We start from the raw sequence: 20,863 nt of genomic DNA on the forward strand, positions 1-20,863 counted from the left end.
AATTTTGAAACTGTCTTGACGCAGATTGTCATAATACTGCAGCTGCTGTTTACTTTTAATGAATTAAATTGAGTATGTATATGTGTGTATATATAGCGGTAAATATGAAGAAGGGACTGCTGCTGTTAAGCAGCTAGAGAAAAAACGGGGTAAAATGTGTGATTTGAGAGGTTAATTAACTGACAGTTGAAGAAAAATGTAGATATCAATTTAAGCTTGAAGTAATGAGCTCAGGCGCCGATGCATGGGATGCTAAATGCTGCCACTATAATCGCAACGGATTCACTTTTTGAAGTGCTGTGAAGATATCTCTGCATTGGCAGCTTAGTGTATAGAGCAGGGGTGGGCAATTCCAGGCCTCGAGGGCCGGTGTCCTGCAGGTTTTAGATCTCACCTTGGGTCAACACACCTGAATCACATGATTAGTTCGTTACCAGGCCTCTGGAGAACTTCAGGACATGTTGAGGAGCTAATTTAGCCATTTAAATCAGCTGTGTTGGTTCAAGGACACATCTAAAACCTGCAGGGACACTGGCCCTCGAGGCCTGGAGTTGCCCACCCCTGGTATAGAGAGAGTGTGTGTGTGTGTGTGTGTGTGTGTGTGTGTGTGTGTGTGTGTGTGTGTGTGTGTGTGTGTGTGTACATAGCACGTACAGTCCTGTTTTTATTTCATCCTTTCATTTCCTAACTAACTGATTTCACAGATTTTAGCGCTGTTAGTTAGTCAGGCAGAGAATTTAATGGGCTTTCGGGTCCCCGGGGCTCTCTCCTATTAAACCCTACGCAGTTTATTGACTGCCAAAGTAGCTCAGACACACTGGTTGTTTTTGCTGAAAGTACACCTTAAATTTCACCTGAATCATCTTTAACTTTCAGTGTATGATATCAACTGTCACAAAGAGGGAAAAAAAGAGAAAAGGAACATAAATGACACAATTTCAAGCCTCTGGCCATCAGAGCGATGTGTAAACTTTCCAGATGAACTCTGTTCTTCCTCTCCTTGGCATTTAGCTTTGCTCTGGAGCGGTCAGTTGGTGAACTTTGTCTCACTTCACAGGACAAAGCTGCTGCACGACCCGTGACTCACATAAATGTCACCTCACTTCAAAATGCGCAGAAATGCAAAACAGCCATGCCTCGCCTCTTCAGTGAAAAATATGTTGTAATTTTACCGAAACACGACTGGTAGAACAACTTTTCATTAATCCCGCAGACTTGTGTTCCCTGCAAATGGAGAAAAGACCTTTTGTTGTGCTCAAAGGAAAACAAAAGCTGGAGGTAAAGCATAATCTAATTTTTATGCTTTCTCTCCATTCCTCTCTCTCCCCCTTCATTCCCCTGTTCTTTGCGCGTTGAGGCAGCGCTGCAGTGGGAAACTATTGAAGAACCTATTCCCTGTGCGATCAGACCCTCGCCACGCTCAAATATGCTTAGTGCATCCAACCAAAGCCCTTATTTAGCGTTTTGCTTTTTTTTTGTGGAGAAGTGGAAACTTATTTTACCCCTTACCTTCAGAGAAACAGACAAGTGAGCACAATAATGTGCATTTCATGGTCCACTCAGCTCCCAATGGAGTGTAGACCTTTGAATTGTTGACTTAAGTAGAATCAGCTTTTTTTTTGGTTAGCTTGGTTAGGATTGGCTGAAGGCAGAGGTGCCGTTAGTGCAGCGTGACACACCGATGCGGCCGTTTTTCACGTTATCGACCTTTAGTGCAAGAACTTTTAGAAATGCCACTCATCAACTGCAGTACTGATTTTGCTGTCATTTTTAGAGGAATCTGGAGGACTCGACCAGCTTTTGGATAAAAATGTTAATGAAACGAACAAGTCAGTTGACATAAATCAGTAGAAAAATCAAATTCACCATCTTCCTTAAAACTGGTTAAGTCGATTAAACGTAACAAAAAAGGAAAATTGCGCTTCAGATTTAAGACACTGCCCACAGCTTGTAGTTAGATTTGGTGACAGTTAAATGCTCCCTTAGTTAGGCTGCAGTAGTCCTAGGCTGCTGTGGGCTTCCCATGATGCACTGAGATGCTCTTCTTCACTCACCTTGTTCAACACTCACCACTCTGCCTTTAATCATTACTTATTATCTCTAGCTCTCGACTCATCCCCAACTGGTCGCATCAGATGGCCACCCCTCCCTGAGCCGGGTTCTGCCTATCTTTCTTCCTGTTAAAGGGGAGTTTTTCCTTCCCACTGTCACTAAGTGTTTGCTTATAGGGGGGCGTTTGATTGTTGGCGTTTTTTCGCAATTACTGTAGGGTCTTTGAAAAAAATTAGTGATCAAAAGGTCAAATCACGAAGACAGTAAATAGTATTACTTTCTACAAAAACAAAACTCGGTCATCTTCTTTGCATATCATGAATTTGATTAGGGTATTCCACATTACGGGTTGTTTGAGGCTGCCACTGATGATGGGAAACTGCTACATCATTAAGACAAAACTGCAAACTACAAACACAACCTACCATCTCAGAACTTCTCTCAGCTTTGAAGCGAGTGAAGGATACTCAGAATACATCAGAAGGTGCAATTCCCACTGTAACACACAGCCATGAGGTACAAAATGATGCAGATGGGCGAACTGCTGTATATGTGGATGGAGCTGATGTTGCAAGAAAAACACATTGAATTTTTTCTCACCTAACAATACCCCCATTATTTATTTTTTACTTGGCACATTATTGAGATCGTATTTTCTTCCTCTTTCTGCCACTTGCTTTAGGGATTTTCACAGCGACTACACCACATCCATAAATCTTCCCTGATGTCTTCTTTTCCTCCTGCCCGGCAGCTCCAATACGTCCGATATCTGCACACGTCCAAACCATCTCAGCCTTGCCTCTCTAACTCTTTATTCTCAAATTTAGTCGTTTCTGATGCAAATTACTACGAATAATATTAAGAAAGAATTCAGCTGTAAATTGTTGTTATCTGAGCTGAGTGTGTTAACAAACGCGCAAAAGCGAAACGCTAAAGAAGAGAGGCTATTGGAGGGTTTTGTGTTTAATGAAGTATTCACTTATTGTTGACTGATAATGTCCTATCAGGGACTAATTGCCTGCACGGTTGCCTCATTAAACATAGCATGACATCCTGCCACGGGACGCTGGCTGCACACCTCGCTGCAATCGCTGCTATCTCAATACCTCCCATTCTCCCCCTTCATCTGCTGCCCCGATGCTCATTCTGATGTCATGGTTGCAGTCACGCTCTGTTTGTTGTTTGATAGAAAAGACCATTATGAAAGGACCTGGAGTTCTGGAGGTGCTCATGGATTTCCTGTTTTTGCTGTGGAAATGTTTCATTCTCTTTTTTAGCTCATGTTTACTCCCTCCTCTTTTCTTTTCTCTCCGTTTCCTGCTCTTTAAAACGCATTTCCCTGACTTCTTCACTGCAGTCACCTTCACACTCCTGATCTGGAGCAGTTGGCTCGTCTCTCCCCTTCCCTCTCTGTCTATTCAACCCTCTATTTCGCACATGCCCACCGCTCTGCCTCTGGGCCACACTTCCCTCCACCGCTCCCTGCAACCACCGCAACCTCTCCCCCTGCCTTATTTATGGGAATATGCTGATGGGGCAAACCCAGGTAAAGATAGATTTCTTTTTTTTTTAGGGCCAGAAACATAAATTGAAAAAGAAAAAGGAGGGGGGCAGTGTAAGAGAGAAAGACCATGTGCAATTAATCACTGAGTTGTCATTTTTCCGAAAAAGCAAAGTCATTCATCAAAAGCAGTGGAATAAAACTAAGAAATCAGGGGGTTGGCAAGGACAGCGAAAGAGTGTATCATGGTATCTATTCAGGATCTAATTGGGTCAGTGGCAAATAATGTGGCTGTGTTTGTGCTGAGCTTTGCTTCAGAGTTGGAACAGCAGGCTGGAGATCAGCGTCAGCAGGAGAGTAATTCAATCTCATGAGAGACAAAACAAGAAATAAGGTAACCTCAAAGCTCCTGAGCAACCCGACTCTGTACGCTTCAGATCCAGCGGCATGTTTCTGGCTCCACACTGCACAGGAAGTTGCTATATGAAAACAGTCGATCGAAACCGAAACAACAGCGAAGCTAAATGCCACGGGGGGGCATTGTGCACGTAAACTACAAAAGAGCAAGGGGACACATATAAAATAAACAAAGGGGGGAAAAAATGAAATAACACATTTAGCCTGAGGGAATATCATTCTGTCAGTCTGTCATTTAATTTGACAGAGGTCATTCTTTCTTTTGCGTTGCTGGCTGTGCCTGTCACAAAACATTAGAAAAATGAAAACTTGCTTGGTGACATTGTGCTTGAATGTAGACGGGGAAAAAAATTCCACACCTGTTTTTTTTCTTCTTCTGTTTTTGGGGGTGTGTGACCCTGCTTGTCAAAGTTAAGGACAAATCAGAGAGAGGGTTAATGGAATCTGTCTGTGTCAAAAAAGAAGAAAAAACCCTCAGAGGGAGAAATGGAGAAGGAGAAAGGCGTAGAAGTTGAGGTTGAGGTTGGTAGTAGATCATATCAGTGAAGGGAGGAAGGGCTGAGAGCGACTGAAAAACAAGGACGGGGGAGCGGCTTCTCGTGCGAGGCTAGAAGCTCCGCATGCAGGATTTAGCATGTGGTGAGAAGAATAATGTACCTTGACAGAGCAGCGCTCTCTTCCAACGCGACCGATCACTCCACCACCACCACCCCCACCCCGAAGCGGAGTGATGTGGAGCGCGAGCACCACCTGTGACACCAACTGCCACCCTGGGGGAACATCCGCAGCTAGCCACCTGTTAAAAAATGCAGCCGCCAACCTGTCTGTTATATTCATTCAGCTCCCCGTTATTGACGTTGATTTGAGATGCGATGAGTGCCTCTTAACAATTCTTGAGCAGAATTCAAATGCCACTCAAACTGTTTCTCACAGGAGGAAAATTTGCATCATGCACATCATGCGCTCATCAGGAAACATCCTCTGGCGGCTGCTTAATAAGATGTTGATACAGCGCCTCACTGCTCCACACTTCGAAGAAGGAAAAACTGTCTTTGGCATACACGAAGAAGGAAAATAAAATGTTTTGCTTGATATACGATACTGTTGATGTTCCCTTACTCATTTTCCCAGTCTTTTCTATTCCCATGGAATAGAAAGGAAGGTGCAGTTTCTCCAATGGCCACTTGAGGCTGGCTCCAAACGCGAGCCAATCTCCCATGACTTTCATGTCAAAGCATATTTACAATCTGGTACACACTCGCACACACACAAATACAAACACTTTGTTTGTCCTGAAAAATAACATAGCCTACTGTGTGTTTAGTTGAAGGAAATTCTTGTGTTATATTAGCAGACATGTCCCTCAAACACAAACAAACACGACTGAAACAGCATTTTTATATTTCAGGTCAACACTGGTTGAAGTAAGGTGGCAAAAAATATAGAACGGTCAAATTGTTGAGGTTGTTTCCACCTCTTAAAGGCCAAGTGAGACAAAGCAACTGAACTCATTTTATTATGATGAAATGAAGAAACAAAATTTCTTTTTTTTTTCTAGTCGTGTGAGCGATATGGTTTTGGCTTTTGGAGCCGGAAGTAGGAAATTCTAGGAAACGCTGAAACACAGCTGTGTCACAGGTGACTTTTTATTTTAGTTTCACTTTAGCAGTCATGCCATTAACATGGCTTTGCTTTTTGTAAAAAGCAGCAAAGAAGTTACTCGGGAACTTAAGATAGTCTGGCAGTCTGTCTGCGCACACTTGCAAGGGCAAGTGTAGGAAATGGCGAGCAGTTCTTTTGATCTCTATCAGAAAATGCATGTTATTTCTTAGCCTGTGCTGCGGTCAAATGTAAAAAAAAATTCACCATATGCTAGTGCTAGAGTATGTAAATAGACGTTTACTTAATCTCAGAGCTAATGGCTGGGTGAGAGGCTAGGGAGGCTGTGGTTATACACTTAATGGAAAACCTGCACTGCTTTGTGCTGTAGTAATGGGAGGAGATTATCTTGCCATGCAGAAGGACTGGATGAATGCTTCTCCACAAATTGCTCGCAGCCTCTCCTTCCTTCCCACCAATCTCTTCCTCACTTATTCTAGATGTTTATTATTCATATTATACTCATGAGCGATGTGGATGCTTTAATCACGCTGACACGGAGGCTGAGGCGTTTGTGGCAGCTGAACGGCTTTGTTCAGAGATTCTGTTTTCCAGCATTTTTTCCATCTTTGCCTCTCTCTATTTTTTTTTACTGTTTATTTAGTTTTTTAGTCGGTGATATCACTGACTAATATTTTCAGTTTATGCAGCTCCTTTCATCATTCTTCTTTGTCAGGGTTTACTTTTTTTGGTTTTTTGGAACTCACTTCGCTTGTTTTCTTTGGATGTTGCTCGCCGTGCTTCACTTTTGTCAGCTCATGGACAATGCCACTGTGTTAAATATCCAGACAGGCAACCTAATGTTTACCCCTAAGAAAGATCAATACCTCAACACCATTGAGCAGACTTCATTCTTCAAGCACAATTGATTGGATTTCTTCCTCACAGCTTGACGGGACATGGTAAACCAGACAAATCCATGAAAGCGTAAACCGAGCCTGTGCCTGTCGAATGCACCACCTCACTCACCTAGTTATGTAGTTATGTTATGTTTTCACTGCTAGCATTGAGCACATTTTTTAGGTGTAGACTCCAAATTTGAGCTATTGATTGGGCAAAAACTTAACTAACTATTAACTATTTTGCCAAACCTACAGTTTCAGTTTAGCCAGTTAGGACCATAACTATTTGTTAGTGCTGTCAGCGTTAATCTCATTAAAATGATGTTAACGCCATAACCGCATTAACTCGACAAATCTCCGTTAGCGAGTTAACGCAGATCGCCCCGTGCCTGGGGCTAGATGGTGCTAACGCGTTAACGAGCTAACCGCATTAACGCACTGACGCTGTGCAGCCCTCCGCGTTAATTCGCTAACAGAGATTTGCCGAGTTAATGTGGTTATGGCGTTAACGTCATTTTAACAAAATTAACGCTGACAGGACTACTTTTTGTACAATAACACACCACCACAGAGAAGTTTACATCAAATAATAAAACTGTGATTGAAGCGTGGAGTTTCATCTTTAATTAAAGGATTTGAACGAAAAATTTCGCCTTAACTTTTTTCTGAATTGCAGCCATCACCTACAACTCAAAGGTTATCAGACAAGCTAACGTAATTTTAGATATAAGTATTACTTTTTTATGCTTCCAAAAATCAGCCCCTGAAGTCTAGAAACTATGGACAGCACCATATGTTGTGTTTTCTCTCTTCTTATACTCTGTCAGACCTTTAAGGCAGCTCGCTTCAGTTGCTGCTTGTTTGTGGAGATTTCTTTTATTCAGTTTTGTGTTTAATAACTAAACAGCATAATCTTTTGGGTTATGATCAGGTGACTGACTTGGCCATTGAAAATATAATAAAATCCCTTTTTTGCTTTGAGAAACTCTTGGGCTGTTTTTGCAAGATGCTTTGGGTCATTACATCTATTTGCACTGTGAAGCACTCACTGTTCAGTCAGTTTTGCAGCATTTGGCTGAGTAGAGAGCCCTGTACACTTCAGAATTCATTCTACATTTTCAATCAGCAGTCATCAATAAACACTAGTGGCTCGATTCCACTGGCATCCATGCATGTCCATCCCATAACATAGCTTCCACCACCTTGAGAGATAATCTGATATGGTTTAGATCACGATTGCTTTCCTTCTCCATACTTTTGTCTGCCCATTGTTGTGGTACAAGTTAATAGTTTTAATAGTTTTCCTAGAACTGTGCAGGCTCTTTTACGCGTTTACTGCTGAAGTCTAATCTGGTGTTCTTGTTCTGGAGTGTAACCAGAGGTTTACATCTTGCTAGATAGATGTTGTTAGATATTTTGATGGTGTTTTTCTTAACCATGGAAATAACTCCGTTATCACAGACTTCAGCTATAATCTGTGGGCCTCCAGACTTTTTGGAGCTGCTTCGCTGGCCAGGATTTCAAATGTCTTCGGGTGGAGAAACAAACTCTTTAGAACTGAGTTGTATGTGAACAGAGGGCTGACAGCATGTTGGTCAATAAAACAAGAAGCAAGATACAGGAAATTTTGACTAACAGCATTTTATTATATATGTATATATATTCCTAAAACTAATTTTAGAGGTTGAAAATATCACATGTTATGCCAAAATAACTTCCACAAGAAGGAGGCCCTTCTATTCTACAGTCTACCTCACTTAAGGGTGAGGTAGAGATTTCACTTTTAAAGACCATCAATTATTATCCAGAGTGTTTGAGTCATATTCATTTTTTGCCTTGGTTCAGTTTTTAGTAGTTGTTAAATTTCATTTTACCTTGCTGCTTGGTTTAGGAATCAAAACAATTAGTTGTGACATTGAAACGTTTACCTGAGATGTTGCATGCACTTGTTAAAGTAGCCAGAGGCTTCACACACCGATTCTGGGTTGTTTCCTGTTCATCACTCATGATCTAGTAGAAAATCTAGGAGGATGTTTACTAGCCACAGAAATGCAAGTAAATAAAACTGATATCAGACATTTAACAGCCATAACATTCAAATCAAGTGATTCAAGTACTCATGTTTCACGAACATTTATATTCCCCTCATTTTGCTTATACAGTGTGTAAAAATCATGGACATTTTCTTCCATAGGAAGATGTTACTGTGAAAAACAATGCCTGTGGTTAATCCAGAGTAGCAGAGGCAGTGTTTCTGGGCTGTTTAATGTTTTGGATGGATGATTTCAGTGCTTTGAGGAGAGCAAACAAAATGAAGAAAACTAAAATACTGTTGTAGAGCAGTATTTTAAGAAAACCCCACAAATCCTAAAGTTATTCAGTTATTTAGACATGATTCATTAAAGGTTTTCTTATATAATAACCTACATTTGATTTAAATGGTTCTTTAGAGCCCTTTTGTATAGATAGATAGATAGATAGATTGGGCAGCAAGAAGCTTTAATACACAGTGTTGATAACAGTATGGATGATTTCCTGAAGTATTCTTTATGCCATCAATAATTGAATAATGTTGAGGAAGAATGAGCTCCGCTGCTTCTGTAGTGATGAATGGAGGCGATGTGACGAGTATCCATGATGGAGAGCAGTTTTTCAGTGACCTCTTGTCCTCACTTACTCAAACACCTCCAGAATCTGGCCAGTGATGATTCCTGCCTTGTGAATTAGTTTGTTGATCCTGCTCGGCTCTCTGCCACCGATGCTGCCCCCCAGCAGACGACAGTAAAGTACTGGCCTCCACAGACGGGTAGAAGATCTCCAGCGTCATACTGCACACGCCGAAGGACCTGAGCTTCCTCAGAAAGTAGGGTGTGTTGCTCATCCCCTTCTTGTACACATCATCACTGTTGCTCCTCCAGTTCAGTCTGTCATTCAAATGAACACTCAGGTGCTGTTTTAACCTCCTCACCTTCTCAGCTGCAGTTTTTTCCCCTCCGGAAATCAACCTCCATCTCTGAATGTCTTTTGTCTTGCTGACATTCAGGAGCAGGTGATTTCTGCTCGACAAAACTCCTCACCAGCTCCCTGTACTCCGACTCGTGCCCACCCCTAACACACCCAACCACTGCGATGTCATCAGAGTACCTCTGCAGGTGGCATGAATCACTGATATGCTCGATATCTGAGGTGTACAAAGTAAACAGGAATGGAGACAGGACTGGCCCCTGTGGTGCTTTAGTATTACTAACCACCACATCAGACATAATGCCTCCCCCAGCCACACAACTAAATAGCCTATATACACTACCTACAAAAGCCAACCAATATAGCTCTCCTATAACCTTGTTCCTCTATATACCCACACTCTCAAAGAAGTCCAACATCTGAAAGTGACTTATTTGTTTATTGGTTGAATCTAAAAACACTGCGTTCAGCTTTAAAAAAAAGAAAACAGATCTAACCCCCCTGGTGTTCCAGACACCGCTTAGGAAATTGAAAATATTTTTTTCAATTGGTTTGCTAAACTAACTCAACAAAAGTGCACAAGAAATCTGTGGTTCATTGTTCATCCATGACCTAAACATGCTGTAAGAGCCCTCCTGGTGGACTACAGTGCACAGACACATGAAGAGCGTCTGAGAGTTTTGGAGGTCAGCTATGAGCACTCTAATAACTGACACTGTGGGTGGAGTGAAATTGCTCACCTATGCTTCTTCATTTTCACCAGACGGATGAGTAGCTGTGTGGAAACCAACACCATGAAGACTTTGTGTCCGTGTAACCAGAACTCAGGCAGATGTTTACTTTAGGAGAATCAATTTCAAGCCCCTCGAAGCATGTGGCGCATGTCGAAAGCACCTATTTAAAAATAGATCATTTTGGCACCGGTACACTGAGTAATCATTTATCTCATTTCAACTCATTTAGCCGACATGTTCTTCTTGCAAATTAATGAATAAACAGTGTAATGGTTTGTTAACGCAATATTGATGCGGTAATCCTGATAGTGATGACGTGCCCAGAGTAAATCTGTCTACAAATGGATGAGCTGACACACCCACATGTATTTACCCCTCTTCTCCTCCGACCATTAATATAACTGAATATCCTTGATGTTGATCATTTGTTACTTTTTAACAATGCAAAATTACATTGTTAATGTTTACGCCAGCCCACTGAGTGCAGCTCAGACCAGCATTCACTACATATATTAGTAATTATAGGACAGGTGTAATTCTGTAATTCTGAGAATAGCTGAGCTGCTATCAGACAACTCTTGTCATCTTGGTTGCCAGAATAAACACACTGTTATTATTAGACAAGGGTCAGAATGCTGCACTCCCACCTGAAAGCAATTTTTCAGCAGATCCCGTGACGCTAACCTCATCCACCATAAACTTTGTGCTCTATAACCACAGTACTTCACTTTACCCTTAGCATGACTTGGGTTTTTTTGCCAGTCAAGATTATTACAATGAAATAGGAGGTAATCATAGACTGTATATAAATGATGGATGCAGCCAGCCTAATATCAGCCACTAGTTTGTACAAAGCTTGGATCTAACTGAAAACCGATGAACGCATACTTATATAGTGGAGACTTGTCAATCAGACTAAATTAAGCTAAATCACATCCTGCTTTGTTCTTTATTTTGATCTGAATAGTAGCTTAATTTACACATTTAACTTGTTGCATAACTATGAGGCTGTAATCTCATCAGGAATGTTTTTATAAGATCATAAATTCAGTGAGCACTGGGGTCAGTTGGGCTTCATTTTGCAACCAGATGCCCTCTGATGGCCATTACAAAGATTTAGAGCTACGACACTTAGACACTGGCTTGGCTTTTCAGACCTGACGTTATGTCTGTCTTTTATATACAGACCATAGCTGGAATAAGCGTCTCAAACAAATCGGGTCATTTAAAGGCAAAAAGTCTGTTTGTGTCTCTGAAGAAACTTGGTTATATCAGACAAAACAAATATACTCACATTTTTAAAATGCTTTTCTCAAAGCTCTTTAGACTGAAGGCGAATTTTAACCATGGTAAATGGACTGGTTCTTATATAGTGCTTTTCTACTCAAAGCACTTTATACAACTTGCCTCATTTACAAAAGCACTTTTTCTAAGTGTTTCCTATCTAACATTCACTCCGACAGACACATCTGAGGCAACTTAATATCTTAATATCTTGGCATGCTGACTGGGGCAGCCAGAGATCAAACCAACAACCTTCCAATGGGCTCCCACTCTACATGATACATCATGTAGTGTTCATGTCTTTGTGCAGTTGTTTGTGCTATACACTATCGCTAGCTCACTTCCATGGCCAATTTAAAATCAATTTGTCTTTGGACTCTGGGAGGAAGCCAGAGTACCAGAGGACATGCCAACTGTCCCCCAGCTGGGATTTGAACCATGAACCTTTTTGCTGTGATTCCAAAGAGCTGCCGCCCAGGTTTATTGGTTTACTCTCATTTTTCTCATTGAAACTGTATATTTTCTCTTTTATATCCATTTTTCCATCTTTGTTCTCCCTTTTTCCTTAGAATACTGGAGTTGGCCCCTTCTTCACCCCTCCTATCAAAGCCTCATGTTTTATTGATATTGGCTGCATGTCCCATTGACCTTAATGCTCCTCATGCTAACATTTAGAAAATGTTATCTTTCCTTTAATTTTTCCTTCAGATATTCTATTTTCTTTTGACTTGATTAAAATCCACTTCAGAAAGTTTATTAACCAGTCGCTTTGAAGATAATTTAATAATGTAACCAAACAGGACCATAAAACATTTTTATTGCACCAAACAGGTCACATTTTCTGCCTTAAGGTCCTTGAATTACTAAAGAGTATAAACTATTTCATACATTTGGATGACTGCCAGGTCTAAATGCATGTTAAACCTTTTATAAAATAGGATTTGGGGGTTAAAAAAGTGTTATGAGAACAAATAAAACACACAAAAATCTACATACATGTCTGGTTTGGAATTCCCTAATGCTAATAAGCCCTCTAATTTAAAAAACCTCATAAGCTTGCAGGGTTTAACAAACTCAGTCAATCCTATTCTTGTTCATCCTTGTGTCCATCGCTGATTTCCATCAGTGACATCCCACATAAATCCACTGCTACTGATGCGTTGCTGCCTTTGATTCATTTTATTACTGTGGCAGGTGGCAGCCGTTACTATCAGCTCTTCTTGAATTGGACACATGCAGACAAACACACACGCACACACATATGCTTGTCTGATACTGGCTGTAGTCATAGCCCACACAAAGTAATCTGGTAGTGTAATTTAATGGTTGGCGGTGTGTTTTGTTGAGCTCAGTCAACACATTGAATTTAATTTCCTTTCTGTGTCCTTCAGCTAGTGCCCCCGTCCCCCTTTTTCCCACCCTAAAGTAATGTTTCCTATTGTGTGCAGTCAGTGTTTTCACACCCATTTCCCTCCACATGTACTGTATGTATATATATATCTGCGTCTCTGTGTGCTTGTCTTTGCTCCTACTGCCTTGTGTTTGTCTGTATGTCTGTTTGTCTCCCCATCTGTCCCGATGTCTTGCTCTTCTTGTCTGTCTGTCACTCTCTCTCCCTCTCTATCCCTTTCTGTCAAAACCCCACGAACACTTCTCCTTCCCAAGCCTGCCTTTTTGCCCGGATTCCTCCCCACTGCCGAGAAAGTGAGTGACAGTACTATATGCACAGTCTGGAAACGAGTGATGTGGATTTTAAGCACATACGTCACAAGTAAAGGGGAAGGGAGAGAGGGAGGGGAGAGGAGAGGAGAGCAAACGATGAACAGAGACAAGGAGAAAGCAGAGAGAGAGAGAGTACAGAAGGATATATTGACTCAAAGCTGGTCTGCATGCTCCACAGAGTGTGAGAGACAGAGGATGTGAGAGCAGGCAAGATGGAGTGCTGGCACAGATGAAGACTGTCCCTGGGTATGTTTTTTTGAGGGTGGCTATAATTGTGAATGTGTATACGAGTGTCTGGAAGTCTGTGTGTGTGTGAGCACATGTGCTCGCATGTGCGTGTCTCAGTATGTAAAAGGACGCGAGCGAATGAGTTTGCAAGCAACATGCTGCAAGTGAACATTTGAACGCGGGTTCCCAAGCAGTGAATTTAGGTGCTGTTACGTAAGAGTGGCGTGAGTGACTGAATGAGTGTAGTTGTTGAGGATGGGGACAGGCGGTTTGGGGTCTCTATGTGTGTTGAGGGTCTGAATAAATGTGTGTAATGAAGTATGGTCAGGAATGCGGGATGCTCTTAGAGATGCAAGTTCAAAACCGAGTTAAGGTGTTGACACAGAGGTGCGTTAAAATTCAGCCTCACATGCACGTGAATGTTTGTGCGTGGAGTGGTCAGCGTGCTTCACCGTAGACTGGAGATGAGCTACAACAATGCTGATGACAACAAGGCATTGTTAGTCTGTTTTTTTCCCCCCCCGTTGCTGATTTTTGCTCGGGTTCTGACTCACGTAGATGGATAAATTAAGCTCACTGTGACAAAAGACGACATCGAACGACATTCCCGCAAAGTCTCATTAAAGCTCGAGCTCATTTCAAAAGAGCTGAAACAATCAATCAGTTATTCTGTGTGCAAACTGACAGGAGAATAATCAATAACAATTTTCAAGACTGATTAAGTCATTTGTTATGCAAAAATGTCAACAATTCCGAATTTTTCCATGATTTTCTCTGTTTTTCGTGAACTATCTTTGAGTTGTAGACCCTTGGTCAGCCCATAGTCAAAAAAAGAAAAAAGCCTGAAATGCTGACTTTAACTAATTTAATTATATGTAAATTTTTCATGTAATTTTCTCACAAAATTTTACATTTAATGGAATCTGGTCAAGTGAATGTTGCTTGTGTACACTCTCAGTTTATACCAATTACATTTTCCTTAATAACTCATTATTTGCATGAATAAACCTTTGATTTTATTTATTTCAGTTGCATTTTACTCAGACTCATTGCTTCACATTTACTGAGGGTGAACAACTATTTTTTTAGTGCAGCTCTGATAACAATTTGGCCAAAAGCTGGTAAGATAATATTTTCAGTCTATTTGTTTTTTTTTCTAATGAATCTGTCCCAAGAAAAAAACAAATCTTTCAGGTCTTCATCACGCTACGTTTGAACATTTAGCCAGTGCAAAACTGATGTGACACAACAAATATATATTGACCGCTGCCGTCAGCGAACGCTGACTTGTTTGCAACACCGTTCGACCGATATATCATTGCATCTTTCTCTTATCTGACAGATAAGAGAAAGATGCTCTTGGAACTTGTGTTAGGTTTTTCTTTGCACTTTTAATTAACAGGAAAGTCATCCACAATGAAAACTGCTTCAGCACTTTCACACGCAACTTTTCAAGTTAAGGAAACATTTGTGCCTTCAACAATCGAATCAGATTGAATCAGTCAAACACTAAAGAGCAAAACCATTTATTTGAAAAGATGTGTGTGTGAAACACAAACTGCTCTGATATTAAGGAGCAGATGCCACCAGCTGAATCTAACAAGCTGTGACATGATGGACATGTGAAACATATAGGAAGGATGACGAATGGCGTGCATCCTCACATGACCTGCTGTTGTGATGTGGCAACGCTGTCGACAGTGACTTCGTCATGCTCGTTCATGAAGTGCATCTGTATAGTTTTGGCACACACTAAGCCAGTTTTTTCTTTAATGAAGTTATTTTTATATTTAGCATTTTAATCTGGGACAGCGACAGTAAACAGTCTGAAGTTGGTTTTTCTTTTTTTGTTGTTGTTGTTTTTTTGTTTTTCTTATTTTTACTGTGTCTAATAAAATCAAACAGGATCTTGAAATATTAAAGACTCAAGAGCACCGTGGGAGTACATGAGATAGCACATCTTCAGTATTTCTTAATTACTGCCAGGAAAATAGGAAATTAGAGCATTTGGCTTAATGATGATGAAGTCTAGAAACAGTCATTATGCTTCATTTAGGTACAAATATGCTAAGGACTGAGAAAGGCTCCAAGTAGTATTATGTAAATATTGCTCATGGGAGTTGCAGATGAGAGAGAGAAGAGGGAAAAGAGGGCGATAAGGGATGGATTTGAGAACCGATACACAAGCGACATCACTTGTTCATACTTTACAGCATAGCATTTGAATATTCATTCAGAGCACAGACTCGGTGCTGACACAATGTGTGAGTCATGCTTGAAGTGCCAAAGGTTCTGGCAAATTCTATTTTGGCTTTTGACAGGTCAGGATTGCATCAGTGGATTAAAACAGGAACAAATTTCAGTTTTTCACAGGATGTTGCAGATGTGTGTCATGACCACCCGTGATTGGATTTTCACCTCCCTGCTCCATATGCAAATAAACGCATGGAAATATAGTGTCGATTTTAACCGGTGGGAGGCAGCAACGCGCTCCCTGTGCATAGTCTGCCAGAAAATAAAAGAAGAAGTCAAACAAATACTAGTTGGATCCACTTATGTGGAGGGTGTCGGATGAGTAAGTGGTCCTTCACTCTGGTGCAGGGCACATTTCTCATGGGAAAAGTTTGTCTTCAGTGGCTTTCTGCCACACAGTGATTGGAAGACATGGTAAACATTTAAATAAAGGTGGGTTTAAACCTCAGGCTCTATTTTTGCTATATCTACCTATTTTGGTGCCTATATATAACTGAACCGAAGATGTGAAAATAATGAAAGATATATTAAAAATAATTTAAAAAAAGCTTTCAGAGACAAAGCATTTCTGGCAGAAAGCCCTGAAGGCAAACTTTCTCCTTACATACTGCTAACAGAAACAGCCCAGACCACCTCAGAATGTGGTCTGAGTGATCTCAGAGATCTGAGAGTTCTTGCATCTCAGTGCACCCTGAATGCATCTCAGGGGGACTCATACCTTTGCTTGAAGGTGATGGGTTCACCCATCCTTCCATGTGAATGCAAGACCAGTGCGCTCTTTGAAAACCACTGACCCCCTGCAAAGTGGAGTGTAACAGAGTCAGAAGAGGCTGACGGTCTTTCCGTGTAATTATCTTTGTCTTTCTCACCTTCTTTTTCTCCTTCTCCGCTTCGCTTCTCCATTTTTATTCCACAGTCCCGTCTGACAGTCCACATGAGCGTCTCCAAGCCCCCACCGCCACCCTCGACCTCCCACCTGGCCATCCCCCCTTCCTCCGCCTCCACCCCTTCCTCGTCTGCCTCCTCCCCCTCGGCGACGCCCCACTCTATCGCCCCGCCCCCGCCCTCACCGGTCAAAATCTCTATGCAGGAGCACTTTGCCATTAACGTGTGCCCAGGGCCCATCCTCCCCATCCCACAGATCTCAGACTTCTTCCCGCGTTTCCACGACTACCCCTGCACGCCGCCACCTCCCAGGGAGAAGAAGATCCTGAAAGAGGAAACTTTCAATGGGGAGACGGGCGGAGGGTACAAGGATGGCGAGAGAAGAGGGGAGAATGAGGGAGACAGGGAGGAGCTGATCGACTCTGATGATGATGACAGTGAGTTTTGCGGTGGGGAAAGTTGTGCTCGAAGTTCAAAGTCGGGCGTTTTCATTCATGCGAAAATGACTAAGCACCGCAGCATAAAAAACCAACGCTGTTTTATGCAGTTTAGAGTGGAACATTATCTTGTTTTACTTGATTTGAGCTTCTGCTTTTTTCCCCCTTCCCCTCTCAGAAGCACAGCATATGCTTGCAGAGTAATTGTGGAGTGAAGCATTTTGTGTTTGTGTGTTTGTCACTCCCACTTTATGTGACACAGCGGCTCTAATGATTTATTACACCGCGCTGCAATAGCAGGGCTCTGGTTTCTGTTCTTTCCCAAACAGTAATCAAACAAGACAGATCAATTCATATTAGGCAGCATCGTATTTTGAAGAGCCCATCTGCTACAAATATGACTCAGAGCTTTTGAGTGTGTGTTAGACTGAACGTGTCTCTGCTTTTTACTGACAATAATTGCTGTGTTTTTTGTGTGGTTGTTTTTCTTCTTTTTTATAGCCTACCTGGGAACGCTGGAGTTCAGCCTGCTCTTTGATCAAGAAAACAACTGTCTGCATTGTACTATTCACAAGGCAAAGGTACGCGCAATTGTAAAATCTTCTTTATAACCGGGCTGTCTGTCTGCATGTGTGCCGTTGCGTAATCCTCCTTGAAGGCCCAGTGAAAATAATTCTCCTGTAATGCTTTTACGTTTGCAGAAGACGTCAGACTCCTGTCTCTCAACCTTTGTAGGGAAACAAATTTGCCACATAGCCTCGGCAGCTTGTCAGTTCAAGACTAAATCATCTCACGGCGCGACGTAATGCTGGATAATGTTGCTAGGTTGCTCTCGCAGACACATTTTGGTCATCGTGCAAGGACACGAGCCGTCCGTTGCATGCTGCACGCACTCCCATGATGTCAATTATGCAAATCTCACTGAACAGTTCCCTTGAGGACATCACAAAGGAGGTAGAAAACACTAGCCTCGAGAGAGAAAACCGCCAGAAGAACTATTGAGATGTGACTGCTGTCGAACAGGTCCGTCGTACGTGCTGTCTTTTTCTGACCCTGACAGTTGCGTGTGAATAGTTGGAGGGCACCATGACGTCACCTTTGACACTATAGTACTTGTGTGTTTGTGTGTCTGTTTGTGTCCACAGGGACTGAAAGCCATGGACTCCAATGGGCTGGCTGATCCATACGTCAAGCTGCATCTTCTCCCTGGGGCTAGCAAGGTCACTGCTTCACCCTTACCTCAACAGCAATTATCGTAACATGTCGCCATGCTGGGATGTCCCAGTTACTAACTGTCGTTGAGCTTGTATGTCACACAGTAACTGGTGGTAGAAGTAGATCATTTACTGAGGAAACCCCAAAAAACCCGACGCAGTTCTTTGTGAAAACCTCCCTTGTGGATTCTTCTTTATGAAACATCATGAAGAGGTCGAAAGCCTGAAAAACAAAAATGTAACATGGGAGCAAACTAATTTGTTGTGTGTGTGTGTCGCTTCAATCCAATGAGCAGGGAGCGTTTCAGTTGGTTACTGCTTAATGTGGCTCGTCCGGTGCTCCTCTTTATCGAGCGCAAACACGTTCTGGTCCACTGGACTTCTCTTGTCTTGTTTTCAGCTCAAGCAGCAGGGAAGATAAAGCTTGCCACAACAGCAGCAACCCCATAATACAACCTGTTGTCGGCCATTTTGGCTCAAAGTTGACTCCAAATGAGGTTATGAAAGTGCTGCGGGTGGAGACGATGAAGGCGGCACAGCCCGAACAAGGCAAACGTCTGAAGTCTTAAGGTGCCGACCATAACGATGTCTGGGGGATTTTTGTCCTCCAGCCTTCCTCTGTCTGTCTTCTGTCCCATTGTTGTAATTCTCACCTCCCCACTTCGCCAGCCCTATCTCTGTCTCTATCTCACTATCTGCCTGTGACCCTCTTTGACCTTGAAATACCAACAGTGTGCAGAGAGGGAGACAACTGAGAGGAGAGGAAGAAAGGGGGGAGTGGAGGCAGGGAGGGCAGGGGGGAGAGAGGGAAAGACAGATGAGGGGAGGACAGCAGCAGGTGGTTGTCATGGAAACAGGGAGGATTGTTACACGGCTCACGTCAACAGGCAATTGTTGATGGGGGGTATAGGCGGTGGTGGAGGGACGCAGAGACGGCGTCAATGAGTAGTATCCATGAATGACTGTTTGCTAAATACCCATCAGCTGGGGGGTGGGGGTATCTCTCCTCTGCCCCGGCATGTTTCCTTGCTTCCTTTCCTACTGTCTCACACCCACCGACACACACTCTTTAACCAGCAGACAGCTAAGCGTGCCTTCCCTCGCTGTCGAGTGCACAACAACAACACATGCTCACCGTGACCTTGTGCATGTGCTGACACATGCTAAGGATTTAGTCATAACCACACAGAGACGCTCCCACTTTCCCTCTCTTACACACACACACACACACACACACACACACACACACACACACACACACACACACACACACACACACACACACACACACACACACACACACACACAGTTGTAGTTCTTAGTGCACGTCTGTGATGGTCACCGTTATCTTCATTTCTCCATTACTAACTGACATGAAAAGAATATTCATTCAGAGCTTTGGGAAGTAGGGACTGAGGAAGAGGGAGTATGAAGTAAGTAAAATGATCTATGCAGACAGATGGGAGCAGTGGTGTGGTGGACAGATGGAGTGCTACTGATAAAACATTTAAAAACAAAGCAAAACAAAAAAAGGCAGTGGTATAGAGGGAAAACAGAGGATGGGAGTGACAGAGACGGAAGTGATGGGGTTTTTTTAGGGTTTTTTAATGTTTGAAGATGGAGCAGAAACCAAACCTGATCCGGGCACAAACAAGTGATGAATATTAGAAAAAGAACTGTTCTGCTGAGTTGTGCCGGCACGCACACGGCAGGCGGTGAAACAGCGCTGCAAGTCGTGACGCTGCTTAAGCGTGGCTCGTCCCGCACATTAATGAATCAAACAAATGACACGAATCGAAGACACTTGTTTTCTTCGATCGACCAAGTTCTGAAGAGCCGAGTGCTGTCGATAAGCCAGATGTTTCCAGCAGGATACGGAGAATAGAGGAGGAGACAGAGATGAGGCAAGAGGGGAGAAGAGGGAATTGCTGCTCAGGCAGAACAATAGGACGAGGGGACAAAAACAGACAAAGAGAAAGAAGATGGCATGGAGCATTCAGCCTCTGGCCCTGAGGCATTATAGCAAGAAGCTGACAGTGGCAGAGAGGCCGAGAGTTAAGGCATCTCACTTCACACACGCCTCAGACACGAGCAGGAGGGTATTAAGAGGGAAATGTGTATTTGTAATATACATACAGTATAATTTTGCATAGCCTGCAGTGGTGAAAGAAGAGCAACAGCACAAAAATACTCCATTAAGCAAAAGACTTGCAGTCAAATTAAAATATGCAAAGTAACTGTTGTTTATTAATGTATTTTTTCAACAGAAAGAGAAAATACAAAAAAACACACATCTGCAAAGAGTAACTTTACTAACCCGCCAGTTCATTCTGCCAGTGCCTCATCATGGTCTTACTTGTTTGTAGAAATTGAAGGCATTTTATGGGATGCAATCCAAATACAGCATATATGCATATATATACAAGTGTATAAGCATCCTGATTAAACCTGAGATAAAAATCAAACAAGATTAGAACTCCCTGAAGACAAGCAAGGCAGCACGTAGCTGCAAACTTTATTTATGGTTGCTGAAGCCATTAGGAGCTCGGGAGCATTTCCTCTTTTGGAAAGGTTTAATTTTTCATGATGATTGTGTTGCACGGTTTAATTGGCTGCTGTGTCGTGTTGCGTTTGAGACGCAGTGTTTGTTTTGGAGGTCTGGCTGGTGCTA

The 20,863-nt window shown here is 42.3% G+C and overlaps 2 protein-coding genes across 4 annotated transcripts in view; one reads left to right on the plus strand and one right to left on the minus strand.

The window, feature by feature from the left end:
- cabp4 (calcium binding protein 4) overlaps window positions 1–1,587 on the minus strand; it is a 36,948-nt gene extending 35,361 nt beyond the window's left edge. Inside the window, exon 1 of the mRNA XM_031751026.2 lies at window positions 1,510–1,587. The gene's annotated coding sequence lies outside the window, so the exon portion shown is untranslated. The remainder of the gene's footprint in view (window positions 1–1,509) is intronic.
- The window catches only part of doc2d (double C2-like domains, delta), a 56,352-nt gene that overhangs the window by 4,016 nt on the left and 31,473 nt on the right, over window positions 1–20,863 (plus strand). The window contains exons 3-6 of one of the 3 annotated variants that reach the window (XM_039613896.1): window positions 9,163–9,339; window positions 16,573–16,978; window positions 17,480–17,559; window positions 18,124–18,198. In XM_039613896.1, coding sequence (XP_039469830.1) covers window positions 16,591–16,978; window positions 17,480–17,559; window positions 18,124–18,198 — 543 coding nt within the window. In that variant the 5' untranslated portion in view covers window positions 9,163–9,339; window positions 16,573–16,590. Of the gene's footprint in view, window positions 1–9,162; window positions 9,340–13,285; window positions 13,422–16,572; window positions 16,979–17,479; window positions 17,560–18,123; window positions 18,199–20,863 lie in introns of those variants that run through there. The other 2 variants (XM_031751035.2, XM_039613895.1) reach the window with 2 other exon arrangements.

This window comes from Oreochromis aureus, linkage group 6 (assembly GCF_013358895.1).
Source record: "Oreochromis aureus strain Israel breed Guangdong linkage group 6, ZZ_aureus, whole genome shotgun sequence".
Lineage (NCBI taxonomy): Eukaryota > Metazoa > Chordata > Actinopteri > Cichliformes > Cichlidae > Oreochromis > Oreochromis aureus.